Source organism: Triplophysa dalaica, chromosome 17 (genome assembly GCF_015846415.1).
Source record: "Triplophysa dalaica isolate WHDGS20190420 chromosome 17, ASM1584641v1, whole genome shotgun sequence".
Classification (NCBI taxonomy): domain Eukaryota; kingdom Metazoa; phylum Chordata; class Actinopteri; order Cypriniformes; family Nemacheilidae; genus Triplophysa; species Triplophysa dalaica.
This window is the reverse complement of record NC_079558.1, coordinates 4,272,386-4,289,080: the sequence shown is the minus strand read 5'-3', so window position 1 is coordinate 4,289,080 and position 16,695 is coordinate 4,272,386. Positions and strand designations below refer to the sequence as shown.

The 16,695-nt window shown below is 37.3% G+C and overlaps 1 protein-coding gene across 13 annotated transcripts in view; it reads right to left on the bottom strand.

Annotated features, from left to right (window-relative positions):
- Window positions 1–16,695, bottom strand: part of grin2cb (glutamate receptor, ionotropic, N-methyl D-aspartate 2Cb) — a 48,090-nt gene that overhangs the window by 23,139 nt on the left and 8,256 nt on the right. For 12 of the 13 annotated variants that reach the window (XM_056771725.1, XM_056771728.1, XM_056771729.1 and 9 more), the window contains 3 exons: window positions 10,522–10,960; window positions 5,721–6,316; window positions 3,722–3,836 (listed from right to left, as the gene is read on the bottom strand). In XM_056771725.1, the coding sequence (XP_056627703.1) occupies window positions 3,722–3,836; window positions 5,721–6,316; window positions 10,522–10,944 (1,134 nt within the window). In that variant the 5' untranslated portion in view covers window positions 10,945–10,960. Of the gene's footprint in view, window positions 1–3,721; window positions 3,837–5,720; window positions 6,317–7,803; window positions 7,847–8,053; window positions 8,069–10,521; window positions 10,961–16,695 lie in introns of those variants that run through there. The other variant, XM_056771736.1, reaches the window with a different exon arrangement.

Sequence of the window (16,695 nt, the reverse complement as noted above, 5' to 3'; positions counted from 1 at the left end):
CCACCAATGCTATAAGAACTTAAAGTGGGTCACAGGTCTTTTCTTAAGGTTGTGGACAGGAGGGCAAAGATAATGTTAACCAAGATTACATACAAATATGGATAAACATGGTCTGTTTAGTGAATTACTGGCTGAAAAGAGCATTGCGCTTGTTTACTTTAAGACTAAAAAATACTGTGTTAAATCAATGTCCTTGTGAAGCAAAACTGGTTTTAACACCGATTTTCTTTCGTCAACAGCTGTTTTTTTTCATAAATTGATCTGCATCTTTTAGGCTTTGTGTGTCTTTGAGATTTTTCCTTTGTACCAACAGAGACAAACAATATCTGTGCTGTCAATAGTACTGTACTTTAAAACAGAGAAGCAATGATTTATCGTTCTAATGGCCTAAATACACAACAAGAGCGGAGTGTGCACAGCATGAGAAAGTGAGGCGATACATAGAGTGTCAATGGGAGTGTGAGAGGGACTACAGCGCAAGGTGACCAGATATAGATAAACTGTTATGTCACACAGTGGGTGGTAAGGTGAGCTGAGAAGGCAAGAGATTAAGAGGAGTTAAAACTAAAGACTGAATTAAAAAAAAACATTTATCTATCAAAACTTTCACAAACTTTTAAATTGACAGCGCAGACATATTTCATTTATGTTAAAGCTGTGATTCTGCAGCTTAGTAGGTGGAGCTTTGCAATGGCAGCACAAAGATTGTGGTTTTGAATCCCAGGAAACACACACATTCAGATAAAATGAACAGCTTAGGCTGTGTTCACATTTGACTTAATTTTGGTAAGAAAAAGTTGACGATGGCGGCTTTTTAGTTAGTAATAAAGGCTTGCAGCGTTGCGGTTACAAACAGCAGCCGGCAATGTTCACAGATAGCATTTTTGCATGAAGGCAGCTTAGAGAGACAGGCTTCATAGGCAGCATAGCTGAATTGTCTTCATTAGCTCTGTCATTGGTTAGCTGTGATAAAGGTGATTGACGTAGGGCTTTTTTTCAGAAAAATTACACTTTTTTCAATTTCAGTCTGAGCTGTAGAAAAAGACACTGGCGTATATAAAATACTTTTTTGAAAAGACGGTTTTCTAAATAGAATTATTGTGTAAAACAGATGCTACAGACGAGTTAAAGAGTGAACACGGCCTTACACTTTAAATCTACTGTAAATCATTTTCAGCAGAAACATAAATAAATGTAATGTGTACTAAACATCCGTTATTTAATAGAAGATTTAATACAAGCAATATATAATAAAAAAGTATAAATTAATATTCATTTTAATGAAATATAAAGTAAATGCGTCCGCTGAAACTGATTATATGCATCACAAAATGAAAATAAAAAATCCATACATACGAAACTGTATACTGTATGATGAAATAAAGAGACAAAATCAATACAATTATAAAATAACGATATAAAAATACAGAAGAATAAACAAAAGAATAAGAAAATACACTTCTTAAGGAAGGGCCCTAGTGAGATAAAGCAGTGGCAGCGCCAGGACGTTTTTCTTGGGTGTTCTAAGAGGGGCTTAAAGGTTTAGAGGGTGGTCTAATGAAATTATTAAATTAATAAATGCCTTAGCTAGACAACATGCTATTTTGCCATTTAAATACAGAACAGCTTCTTAAAAATATTGTTGTAGCGCATTAAGCCACTGCACTAGTTTTTTAAACATTTTAGAACAAGCTTACATTATATGCTGTGCTATTTTGTTGAAAACATTATGCAATGAGTAAAATAGACTACGAAACAAACGTGTTTGTGCACTAAACTGAAAAAAAGCAAAAGCAAATGAAAAATACAGCAATGAACATACAGAACGTACTGTAGCGTACATTCTGCGTATGGTTTTGTAATAACTTCAAGTTTCTGTTAAGAAAAAATAGCAAAGGCCTATACACAAGCACAAGGTTCGAGTACTTTCACTAAGGGTCCTTCGCTAGCCTAATTATCCTTTCTATAACCATAAGCAAACTAATCAATGCTATTCTCTTCTGTTCTTTGTATTGGAATGGAAGTTGCAGTAAAACACACTTATTTCAGCAAAGACCACGACATGTTCCCATAAAGTGCAGATTAATCAATCGTTGAATATATTCACAAAAAAACCCAACCTTATCCTACAACTTCATTTTTAAATACTCGTTAGCCACTTTTCAATCTTTTTTAATTTTATTAAGAATAAATAGCTTTATGATCTGATATGTGATGGGGAAGAAAAGTAGGCAGGAGGCAGATTTAAACCTGGGACGATCTGAAGTAGTTAACATACGCTTTACTCTCTACGCTACTGGAGACGTTAGTCAGGCAGTGGCATTCTTACATCTTTCTGAAGAGAAACTCACAGACCTACCGATAGAGATGTTTTGTTTAATTTTACTGCCCAATTCGCTGAAGACATTATGCAAATCTAATAACGGCAACTACCACATTTGGCACATAATAATGCCCGACCTTGTGGTCCCATGAGTGGAGAATGCAACAGGTGATCTGACACACTTTACTAGAACAGCACATCATTGCTCCACCCATGAATCGGACCTCAAAAAAATAAACTAAAAAAATGCTCTCACCTGTGCTGTGCACCTGAATCAGTGTACACTACCATAATTGAATCATCACTTGATGAATTACTGCTGCCATAACCGCATATCTTTGAGCCATAACAGAGCAACCATACATTTCGTCAATAGGGCGTAATCTATAATGAGGGTTATTTACATGAGTCGCATGACAAGACAAGAATAACTATTGTTTCTTCTAAACTCACTTACAGTATTAATGCTTATGGGCAGCACTTTTCAAGGTGTGTATATTTACCCCTCTTTGGAGATTACGGCAAAGATGATCAGACATGCAATGTTTTGTTGTGGCCTTAGATGACAACGCACGCATCCTCTAATATCCGTATCATCTAATCCACCTAGAGGAGGGCGTGATGACCGGATGTAAATTTGGATGTCAGTTTGATCTCTATTTATTCCTCTAATCTCTTTTTGTAGTCAGGTGGCGTTCACACATTGCCAGCTTGCCTACACATGTCCCTATCACAGGCCAAATAACTGGAGGACTGCTGGCCCTGTGTTGAGGAAGGGACCGTTTCAGGGAGAGAAACGTAATTGCATCATGACCCGATGCGGACGGTCGTGAATCTACTACATTTGAGGAATCTGTGAATAGTTTTTTCCTCATTCTAGCTACAATGTATTAATATGAAAATCTGCGATAAATAAGAGCTAAAAATGCAGTGTTCTTGATAGAATTGTATGTACAAAACAGACTAATAATCTCTTTGCACCACCTTACATCTGCACTGTTGTATATTTCACTGGTTTGCACTCTATCTGCCATTACCTATCTTCTTTCTTTCTTTTTTTTATATCGCTACTTGTAATTGTTGTATTTTACATACTGTATAAATCTGTATTTATCTGTATTTTTGATACATATTTGTTTATTCTGTGTAGTGTTATTTGTATGCACCATGGGTCTGAGAGTAATGCAATTACAAATCCTCTACATGTATGTACTGTACATGTGGCAGAATTGACAATAAAGCAGACTTTGACTTTACATCATCTGTAGTGTTCCAGGCGTTCCAGGAATTGCAAGATCTGACTAATTGATTTTCATAAAGAATATATGTAGACTAAAGATCCATTTATGCATGTGTTTTGTGCACATGATGAGCTATGGCATACATCAACATTATTACCTTGTCCCATTGTCTCTCTCGATCCAGAGCGATGATCACCATGGAAGGATTGGTAAGATAGCCATCAGAGTTGAATGAGAGATCCTTGTGCTCCCATGAAACATTTAGCATATGCCTGAACAACAAACCAAACATAAGCTTTGTTATGACGTCCATCCCGCTACACTTACAGCAGGAGTGATTATAAATTCAAAGTTTTGTTAGATCTGTGGCCAATTATCTGAACACCAAGTAAGAGTGATGCAGATTTACTCCATCTCTAAAATTTTACAGAAGACTATTTAGCTGAGGAACGAGGACAGTTCGAATGCAAGTCCATACTATTCCATGAGTGAAATGAATATAAATCACAGGGTGCAGAGACTAATACATCTACAGTATTCATTCTGCCCACTTTAATCCTCTATATCTCATAGACCTGAACATTTCTGCTAAACGAATTGTTCACTTAAGGGTGGCCACAGGCAGATCTGAACATGAAGCAGGATTTAAAGATGCCGTTCAATCCATTTGATGCAAAAGCATGCTGATACAAGCAGCTAGTAGCGGAAACCCTTTACAGATATGATTACATGACTATCTACACCAACGACCTTCAAAATCTAAAAGACAGTTTGATTTGATCATATCCAAAATCTCTCAGATTTATAACCCCTGAACAATAGCAAAGCTCATAAAGATTTATTCAATCGCAGCTGTGATCTACAAGCTGGAAAATGCATTACTATAATTAAACAAATATGTATTTATGTATAAGAACAATATGAATTATTCAACCTAACCATGGGACCTCAAATCATCCCACCAGGCTACTCATGTGTGTCATTTTTCCAGAAGAATATCTTCCGTCTTGCAACTTGCAATTAGGCCACACTAAGAAATGGGGATCCTCGTGATAACATAGAAAAACATTTTATCTGAATGGTTCCATAAAGAACCTTTAACATTCAAGGAAACTTTGTGTTTCACAGAAAGTCGTGCTAAGAGGTCCTTTAGATAATAAAACAGAATGAAAAGATGTGGTTAACATAAGAACATTTGAGTAAATGGTTCTTTGGGAAACATTGGAAGCACCCTTTTCAAGAGTGAAGATACAGGTGAGGGTTTTTTCCTGTGCTCAAAAACAGTTCTGTATTTAAAAAAATGTCTTCTGACAGATGTTTCTTTTTATGTGAAAGATGGGCTGAAACCCGAACAGCACATAAAGGCTGGGAAGATTCCGGATGGAGGACCCAGTCACTCATGTGTCTCCGATACGCTTGATCACAGAAGGCTCGGAGAGGCAATTGGAACGCTTTTTAATGAGGAACCTCGACTCCCAGGTGAACAGCCGATTTAACTAGAAAATCTGGAGGATCTGCCAGTCTCATTACAAGGGAGGAAGACCACAAGAAAAAGCATAAGAATGCAGTGTTTTGTCTGTAAAATCTATTTATGATCAAATCTCCACTGGCCAACTAAACTTAAAGGATTTGCCAGGATTTTGGGATCTGTAAATTTGCCACCGACACATTGCTGTTTAGCCGAATTTGTCATCAACAAGTTGGACGAAAAATAGGGCAGTGGTGGCCAAGGGAAGACTAAATATATGACAGCTTCTTCAAACATTACTGGCAGCCAGAATACTCCAAAAAGTCCAAAGGGTATACTATGATGCATTACATTTTTAATGGACGTGATTTTGATGTAAATCAATAAAATAAAAGGTACAACAAAATGTTTTTCACACTAAAGCCATAGAGAAACCATTTTTGTGTTCTTACTGTACTATAACCATTTATGTTACTTTTACTGTCTAAGAAACCATTTTCCACAACTTTTCGTAAAACAAAAAGTTCATTAGATGGTAAAGGTTCTTTATTGAACCAGTCATCCACAAATGTTTTTTTTTTCTGTGGTATCGTGAAGCACCTTTATTTTTAAAGGCAAGAAATGAAAAGTGGCATTTTATTAACAAGCAATGTGGCTCCCAAAATCTAAAAAAGCTTTCAAGTCTTACCTGAAGAGGGAATCATTGGTATGTGGTTTGGCAGGACTGTTGCAGTCATTGTTACCCTCTGGAACAAATCCTCTATACTTGTGGAAACTGTGCACCCCTTTTACAATAACCGCCACACCTTCTCGAACCCTCTGACGTAACGTTTTCTTCCAGCGGTCTGTGATAATACTGATCACCCCCACTGGGAAACTCTCAGGTGGAGACACTTCGGGGTTTCCCACAGCCAGACTGGGAATGACCCAGATGTATCCAGGCCCCAGAAGTCCCACATCCGACGCCATCCTAAACAAGTACTGAGCCTCTTCATGCGAGCAGTACACCAGATATACCTGCGCATCCACCTGCTGAAGTAATCTGCGTGAGCGGATGTCATTGGACCCCACGGACATCTCGAAGCTCAACACATCCTGCAGCTCCCATAAGAAGTAGCTGGTGTCTGTGAAGGACCGTATGTAGTCCACGAAGGTCTCATAACCGGGATACAAGCTGGTGATCACCACAAAGTTACCCCAGTTGTACTCCTCCATCACTTTGAACATTGCATTAATCTGCTGCTCTATGGAAGCACCCATCTGTAGAAAAGTCGAGCCTTCAGCCTGCAGAATCAAAGCAGAGAACAGAAGACATGTAATCCAACATTTGATGAAAAATATCTATAAAGCACTCATGCAGGGAGACCAGAAGAAATTGTAACATTTTTAACACTTCCCTTCGTAATTCACACTTAACACACAATAATAGACGTATAATTAAAGACCAAATCATATCATTACATGTAATACATAAAGGTCAGTGTTACAATGGCTCCATTTCAGGTGATTGGGGTGATTGTAACACTTAAACTATATTTCCCTACTATAAGTAGTTCTGTCAGCCCTATGTGAAAGAACCACAATAACCACAACAAGAGAGTCGACGAAAGAAAGTAAAAAAGAAAGTTCACGAAAGAAAGAATAGAGACAGAAAGAAAGAAAGAAAAAATAAAGTTCACGAAAGAAGGAAACTCCACGAAAGAAAGATGCATTTTAATATATTAAAACTATTAATTTCTTTGAATACAATTTCACGAATAATAAAAATATTTTAAATTGACAAGTGAATGAGCCTCAGATCACATTTCAGTTTTAAAATTGTTTAACGTACACGAGATCTATTGTCATTGTATTGTAAAAAGAACCACCATAACCACAAGAGAGTTGACGAAAGAAAGAAAGTCCACGAAAGAAAGAAGCATTTTAACAAATTACAACAATTTAAACTTTTTGGGTAAACCATTTCTTTGAATACAATTTCACGAATAATACAAATTTTAAATTGTCAAGTGAATGAGCCTCGGATGACATTTCAGTTTTACAGTTTTTTAACGTACACGAGATCTATTATAATTCAATCATGGCACATGGGTCTCTCATACCACTGAAGTATCATGTATTACCGAGTAACAATAACCTTGAACATGTTCCAAAGCATAAAATACCAGAATTGGATTTACAACGCAAAGACAATTCAGACTATTGATCCTATCTGTGGCAGAACCTCGCCGTAGCAGTCTTGATTTATTGCCTGACTTTGAACCATTATTACCCTTTCTGTAATCCCATTAAAAAGATTTACACATGACACCTAATACTCGTTTGTCCATGGCACATCAGATGTGCAGATTACACACTTGGCATGTGTTTGTATGTGCATGCAAATAATGACTCTATATCTCAAACTTTGATCTGCCCTTAGTTGAGACTCGCAGGAAAGCGTCTTTAGGTCATACACTGCTAACTATGTTTACTTCCGCCGCAAACCACGAGGTGTCCTAAACCTACAGGAGGAGGCGTTATCCAATTAAGTTTCAAAGTGAGAAAAATGGGCATGGATTTCTGGGAGTGTCAGGACCCGAGAGGTGCTCTCCCAAGACTCCACTTCGGCAAGAGCTTTCTCCTTGACAGACTGATCTGGTGTCCTTCAAATAACTTCAGCGGTGAAAGTAGGCTACCTCATGGAGAGAGCTAGTGCTAGTGGATGTCAGGTGCTCTGGGATTGCTGCTCAAAGAAAAGAAGCTGGCAGTGAAGAAGTTGTAAAACTCACCAACAACCGGCTCAGCTCTCCTGCGATTAGCACTCCTGAGCCCCTGTAAGACCATTTTCGAGTTATGCTGTAGCAGTCAAAGAGTTTAGTTTGCACTCGATTCGGGCAACAAAATAGCAGGATTCTCCGAAGGCCACCATGGTATTGTTACATTAATAGGGATTGCATGTACACCCTGGGCATGAACCTTGGGTAGAAGTGTACAGTATTTTTCAAAATGGAGCAGCATTTTTTATCCAAAGAGACTTACTCTGGATTCCAGGACCTAAACATAACAATTCATGGGTTTCCTGGACATCTTGATCTGATCTTGATGTTGCTACCAGCCTGCTTTACCTGTTGAGTTACAAAAACTTTAAGCTTGGATTTTCTAGCAAATGATTTTATACTTCATGTCGTGTATATTTGCATAGAACATGATGCCAAGTCTCAAGCTACTGGGATTTCATGGGAAATCCTGTACCAGATGTCTGTGATTTCTAGTTCAATCAAGAGATACACAAGAACAGCTTATTCAATTGCATGGGATTTCTATGTGCAATTATACATGACCGTTGTGTTGTCTTGACGTTGCATGAAGATCGGTTGTGACAAAGTCAAAGTACACAGAACATGTTGTCCCATGTGAATTGTTTGCTCGCTCACTGCACGCTGCAATGACAACATATTTATATGATACAATAAGCATGCAATCCTAACGGAGATTAAACCATTGATATTGGCTGTCCATAAAATCTGCTTTCTGCTTGTTATTGTGGGATGCATGCATTAATAAAAAACTGATTAGATGGGGATTATTAATTATAAATGAAAACAGGAAACATGTATTTCATCGCGCCTAAGAACTTAAAAAAAGTTATTTAAAAAAACTATGCAGAGGTACAAATTTTAAGCTCTACAGTTACAAAAAAATCCTTCATTCCCTAAATGCATCACTTTAATCCAATCCTTACAGAATAACCTATTTTGGGTTTTGTTCTATTTTTTACGCTATCAACCTTCATCAATTTTCAAATCTGGGAGTCTGAAAGGCATTACACAAAAATGACAGCTGGCCAGGAAACAGTCGTCGTTTTCTCCCGTACTGAAGATCCTCATCTGTCCCATTGAATTAAAGGCTATTGTGCTTCTTATTTAAAGATATACATCTTCTACCATTCCATGTGCATCATAAATGTTTCCAACAGTTTGTGCTCTTTTTATATTTCATATCCATCGAGGGTACACAAAGATGATGCAAAGCGGGCTGCAAATGGGTGCTAAAATTAACAAATTGATATGACCAAACATTTTTGCCCTTCAGTGATGCCTTTTCAATTCAAACCAAGAGTGCAAACACAAATAAAAATCATGTCTTCATTTATTCAGGTCATTTCCAAGATGTATGAACATTTTCTGAAAGTGGAACACAAAAGAAACATTTATATGTAAAAGAAATTTATGAGGACTGAAGTTTTAAAAGGACACAGATAACCATAAAAGTATTCTACAGAGATTTGTGTGCAGTTTGTTCTTTGGTATGGCACTTCAGGATGAGGCCAATACGAAGTTTGAGCTTATGCTAGGAATGTGTAAGAAAATATCCATATTTAATATTTTTCAGTGATTAATACATTTTGATATGTTCATAGCTCATTTAAAGCATGCCAACAGCTTCAGAATACTTGGAGCATAGTGGCATGTTAACATCATTTTTTATAGCATCAGTATCAGTAGGCCTACTTGAAATCTCATTTTCTGATAGCAAAGAGTCGTATGAGTAATAAGATGTGAGGTTGGAAAAATGATGACTGAATTTTCATTTTTGGGTGAGTAACCCCCTAAATGTCACTAAATGTACTCTTTGATCTCTTTAGTAAGGAACACTCAGTTATCTGTCCTTAGAATTTCGGTGGTATTTCTGAGCTGCTGATCATGTGTAATACCATTTAGAAGCAGTAATGCTACCATAACTGCTGCTATCGTGAACTCATCTGTTATTTATTGTTTTCACCTCATGCACTTGAAAAATGTCAGTGTGTAAAAAACAGCCAATTTAAAAGTTAGACAAGAGTAAATCAAGTACAAACTATATTTAGGGGTTTGTACTATTCTATCACATACAGCTTGGATAACATGCAATTGACAGCTTTCCTCAAAAGAAACGTAGAGACTGCAATGAGTCCATTCCCTAAACAGGCAAGACATTCCCATTTTCTGTTCAAGCTGTAAACGCAATTTCAATGTCTTTCAAGCCGTTGCTTTAATAGATATTGAAAAGCCGTAATATTACATTCTTGATGTTACTCAGAAATGTTTTTAGAAGTTTCCACCCTTCAGTAATCAGTGGAAAATGGGACACCGCTGTTGGGTGCTGGATATACATCACAACACCTATTGATTTTCCACACCTCGCAAAATCACTTTTCCACGCTGCTGTTCAATAACATATCAGTGCAGGGTGCTGACTGGAAAACTACGGCACAAATCACATGTACATGTTAACATTTCTCAACCTCACAGTAGTTATTTTAGACACGCTGTGTTTCTGAAATGAGCTGCGAGAACAAGGTTTCTGAAGTGATTTCACAGATACCCCGGATTAAATCTGGAGTCAATATTTGAAAGGTCATGCCTATTTTTGTATGCGTTTTGTCTTCTTTCTGTGTACATTTCACCTGTACTTTACCTGTAATCTTTAACAACTTCATTTAGCCAAAACTCCGTCTCCACACTCACCTTATGAGTTATAACAACAGCAGAGCCTCCACTGATGCCCACGATGGGGATAGATGTCTGGGAAGAGATAAAGTCTAAGATCTGTGCCACGGCTTCCGAGTCCACGTCATCTTCAAAGACCACACCGTGAAGGTTCTCTTCAGCCATGGTCTGACACAGACGAGTGAGAAGAGCTCTGGGGTTTGTGTCATTCACCAGCACGGTGATGGGGTTCACTTCCAAGGGCATGTCTAAGAAGTTTTCTGGACTCAGACGGCCCTTGATCTCGCTGTGGTGGGCCAAACCGCTGAAAACCACAGCCACATTTACCGAGGGAGGGACGAAAAACGGACGGCCACAGCAGGGAGGCATCACGTTGAGTAACAGATTGACGAAGACGAGGAGTTGAAGAGAAGGACCCCAACACCCTCGAGGAGTGGCCATTTCAGCCTCCTACAGCCTGAGAAACAGAGAGAAAATATTTATAACATATATAATATTATAACAATATTGTATTTTTTTTTATTAAGAAATAAACAAAATAATGGTTTGATAGCTGTTTCAATGTTGTTAATGCATCAGTTTTTCACATTAGCATGTCATTGTTTTTTTCCAAAACCCCACTGACTTGTTCTGTCATGAAATCAAATGACATCAAACCCAAAATGATTGACAGGCAGCAAGATAAAAAAAAAATCCTGACACTTTTATGGCAGTTTACAGAGTCTATTGTGTCACAGAGACTAATCATGAAATTAACATGATTGACAGCCCTAATTTCAACATAAATTACCCACGCACTCCGAATATTGCTGTCATATGACCTATACACTGTATACTGATTTATTTTACAAAGGTGAAATATTATGTAATATGAAATAAATTTCTCATGTAACAGTTAAAAGCAAAAGTTCAATGTAAAGTAATGCAATGCTTAAAATATGACGAGAGAGCATACATGTGGTCCGAATGTCTATTTCTGTCACTCATAATCTGGGATTGCATGCATTCTGGTGCGCGTCTGTGTGACACAACAGGCCATTAGCAGACTCGGTGGGAGGTATACATTGAATACAGCAGGGATTCGCAGCAAACCAAGCACTAGACACTACACAGGGGTCGGTCCCTGATCTTCCAACCCACAGATGGCCTGGGTCATTGACAAAATCAGCTTTGGTGAGAAAGAACTGTACATTTTATTTTTTATATCACACCACAAGTCACTGGTACATTTGTATGCTTTCTTGGAAGTAACCAGATCCACACAGATGATCTTTAGTCTAACCCTATCTCTGGCATTGGCATTAATGTTCCGTCGGTTAATAGAAAAGTTTTCTGTCAATTATGAGAAGACTTCAGTTTTTACAACTTTCCATCTTTTACTGTTATACATACTTACTGTTACAAATACTCGTTCCAGATTGGAACGTAAAGGATGATAAAAACATTTTCTCACCTGTTTGCTAAGAATGTTGTATTTTTTAATAATCATACCCACATATGAATTGACAAATGAAAACTAATAAATATCTTTCTCTGTTTTTATCAGAGCAAAGAAATTTGTTAATACAGAAAAGAAATACAGATTTGGAACAACTTGAGGTGTTGGCTGCATTTTGTGTTGGCTGACAGAACTTGACCCATCAGGGTCACACCCCGCCTCGAAGTATGTTGCGGTCTATACAAATAAATCAGGCTCAAAGGACACAGCAAAGACTTGCTTTTCAACGGCAATCTAAATCAGAATCTGATGAGATGCACTTGAATTAGAATCTTAAAGGTTAGGCCCATCCATCCACGCCAACGGTTTACAACTGTGACACCACAGCCTATTAAACTATCACAGCTAGCCGCTGGACCATGCGCTGTAATTACTACCAATGATAAATGTAACGCTCACATTGCGATTGCTTATCATGTTCCATAAAACGCTCCCATGAATACATCTGGCCACTATCAGACCTAATTGGTATGTTGCGGGTATAAACACCACGCATGAGGATTTGCTGTATTGTTACGCCACGGAGTTCTTCATTAGTAGCGCTCCTCGCCAAATGTGGGATCGCGAGTACTTTCTGCTCTAGTGGAAGACAGATGGTGAGGTAAGAAAATAGATATGCATTCCCATCGCAAAAGTGACAAAACATAACACTTGCCAGGAGAAACCCCAGACACTCTGAGAGTTAAAGCCGTCATGCTCACGGTTTTCATTCTTTCTTTATCACCCTCTCTAGACGAGATTTGTTTTTTAATCCTCATTAAAAAGAAAACCGTTCAAACTCCACTCAATTCTGGCAAAGCATCAATGAACATTTTTGTATGCTCGTAACTCAATGAAATCCGCACACTTTATGAAGCTGTAGGGTTAACATAGCGACAGATACAAGTTTCAAGAGAACACAACAGAGGGGGATAGAGAGGGAGAGAGAAAGTGACAAAAGAAAAAGTTTCATTTAAAAAATACAGTTCTATGGGTGTTTCTCAGTCGTTTTGGCCCGGTGGCCTCTTGTAAGACACTTTTGATACCCTCACTAACATTTAATGTGTTCACTAACAAACTGTACATAGTACAATTGTACATAGAACATAAATCACATGAAAATTAGACATTTATGTGTATGTGTGTATGAAATTCTGGGAAGATAATGTTCCATTTGATGTTTTTTGTAGGCCACCCCAGAAAGTTAGCGCTGCATTGGTTCCCTCGACCAACGCCTGTGGATTTTTCCCATAGACGTCTAGCAGATTGTAAAAAATGATCTCTGTGACTAACAAAGGTTCATGATATTTACAAGTGTTGTCTATCAAGATAATCTTCACAAATTAACACAACATTTGTTATTTTTAAAGCCAAAATTCAATCTGCAGAAGTAAAAAACTAACACGAGGCTATAAACAGCCTACAGGATTGCTCAATAGCTCAATACTCTTTGAATCAAACCCCATCCACATTTTTAGATATTTGTGTCTGTCATTATTTGTAATATTTCGATGTCTGCACTTTATTTACTTGTAAGCAACCGTTTTTAAGACAATAAAGCGTTTAGAAATCAATGAGCAAGTTATAACTGGTGTGTTGTCTATGTTTTATTATAGATTAAAACGTAAAAATATTTAGAGGTTTTGATTATCACAGATCTTATTTCAGGCAATTTACCAAAAATCCATTTAAAAAAACATAGACTTTGGGGCAATGGAACCAGAAGTGCTGGAAATGCTAACTCCCTTCCGACTTTGAATACAAAAATAAGTCATCCCTGAGGTACTCTATTCATGCATAACAAATGTAAACTTATTGTAAAACATTACCAAAATATTTACACAATAAGAATTGAACTACTCTAATCACTCTTTCTTTGGATTATCATACATTTTTAAATGTAATATTTTGAAAATGACTTTCAATATTTTAAGATTAGGTTCGGGAAAAGAAAAAAACATCATAACAAATCTTCCAAATTTGTTTACTTCCATATATTGTGTGTTTGTTGGCCCACCACACATGACATTCTGAACAGCAATGAGACACCTGCAGCTTTGCTTTGATGACAGCAAATGGAGCACACACACAGTCTAGTCGAGCCGCTGCTTGCTAATATATTCACTGTCCTGCTTTCAGTCTGTTAGATCTACTGTTGATGTGGATCTTCACATGTGTTTTTCAAGTCTTCAGATCTCTTTTAAACAAGACACTTTGATAGATGTTTGACCATAGATCACATGGACAATCACATCACAGCTAATGCACGTGCTCTTATTTAACTCAAACAAAACACCAAAGGAAAGAAAATGAAATGGAGTTCATCAACGTCTGATGAATAACAGATCCATACAATCCGTCTTCACTTCATGAGATCATCCCTTGAATTAATCAAAATATAAATCAAAAACATATATAACTAATGATGGTTATTACAATGGTCTACGTCTGGCTGAATGACACTTGTACTCACAGCATTACAAATAAACACGAAAATTTAATCTGCACCTTCCATGTAGATAATCGCAGATAGAAATATTTTCTAAGTGAAACACCAGCTGTGGGTGCCAGCTGTCCATGCGGTGTCTGATGGGTGAAGCTGATTAAAGCACAATGGCTTTTAATACATTTTGCATCTGTAACTACAACCTTCACATCAGCCATCCATTTCGGCGCTGAAACCGATATGAAATTTTAATTACGCTTTCATGATTAAATGACAAAGAAACTTAAAAATAAAACTATCAAGAGGATTTATGAAACATATTTTTTTTACATTTAATATTTGCAAACTTTCAATTCGTCAAAACTATTTTAAAGTCAAAATTTTTTCAAAGTGTTTGTTTAATGTGAATCATTACATAAAATGCTGTCAAAATGATTCAGGCAGTCAAGAAGAAATGTCAACTGCACAAAATGTGTATCAAAATATAGGCTTTTAGCTTCTTCTATACATGGCAGAACCTTAAATGGTTTTAGATCGGGAGGAAATAAAAACGACAATAAATGGGCTAGCAATGTGCATGGAATGTCTTACACAGCGGCCAGATGGTAGAAAAAAGATGATGTGTTATAGTAGCATGAATTAACATCTTGTGTGTTCTATCAACGTGTGTGTCTCGGAGTTAAAATGCCACCACAAATAAAAGTGTTAGCGAGCTTTAAGGCTGAATTACATTTACATTTGGAGTTACACTGTCGCTGCTATTTACACCGACAATCCCTATCCCTTTTTTACTTGAGTGATTTAATTCACGCATAGCTAATTTGCATTACCGAAATCGTTCTGTAATGTGGGACATGGGCTGCCTGGGATGGTTTTGGTCTTCAATCTCATAGATGAGGAGCGGGATCATGGTAAGTCTCACTTTAAAGCTTGAGGTCACAAAGGTTATGACACAATCCCTGCCTTCCAGATGTTACTGGCTATGTTAACCGCTGTTTGAGCAACCGAATGCTGACTGACATTATATACATTGAACCATAGAAACCAACTTTGTCCTAAAGATGAGTATACAATACACACACAAATGAAATGAATGTTTACATAAGTTAGGATTTGGTCCTGGAAGGCTTTCGAGACACACGTAACACGCCAAGAGCCATTTAGTATTCCATAACTGTGTTCCTTAAACATTTTAAAGAGTGATCCAAGGTGAGAGGGATGTGCAATGTCATGGTCAGATGCCACATTAGGGATTCTCAATAAATGTACATTACATGCTATCACATCACCTGTTCTCTCCATTATCTATTCTTAAGAAAGCCAAGAGTCCTGAATAATCAATATATAATCTACACAATCTCATAACATTACAAAATAATGGAATCTATTCACATTATAGAAAATATAGAACAGCATCTCAAGCATAACATTTCCATTGTCCACATTTGTAACCTGTGTGGCGGTGCAGACGGAATCAGACGCTAATTGTGATGTATTAGTCACAGTCCAAACAGTTGTGATTGGACATTTGCTGATGATCTTTTTAGAAATAATCAGAGTCTTATGTCTCATGAATGCTAAAAGGGTCCGGAGTGTCTGTCAGAAATAAATCACCATAACATGTAAGATCTGTGGGGTGGGCTCTTGTTATCTCTGACACAGGAATACAAACCTATACACACACAGTATCACATTCTTGAATAAGTGTTTACATTTATGTTTGTAGACTGTCTCTCTGTTAATGTATTTTGGATAAATAAACAAATATAGAAAGACACATGTCGAACGGACACATGTTTTATAGCATCTCAAATGTCATTTGTATGTGGATTTAAATCATGAGAAAAGCAAATAGACAATTTGCAACAGCCAGAAACTCAATTTCTCCCCTTTGACCTTGTGCAACATATGGTCTACAATGTGTGGATATCAATTGCACGATCTGACCGTCAACTCAATGGGTAAATTTTTCTGATACTGTATTTGTTTGCTAAGTGAAATCATTGAATTAAAAAAGGACCTTTGCCACCTTCGCAATCATGTACGGATTCGATTTCACAAAAAAGTTATCACCTTTACATGATAAACTGTTGCATTATATCTCTCTCGCCATAAATAACACCCTCAGTTTTTCCCTTTCTCCCATTTTCAATTGTATGGAAACAGTACCGGTGTCTCAGTAAGATCGAGACAGACAGTGAACTGATATATGCACGCCACTGAATGACAAAAAGTCCCAGTGCAGGTATGTGTCTGAACCGCATGTGTC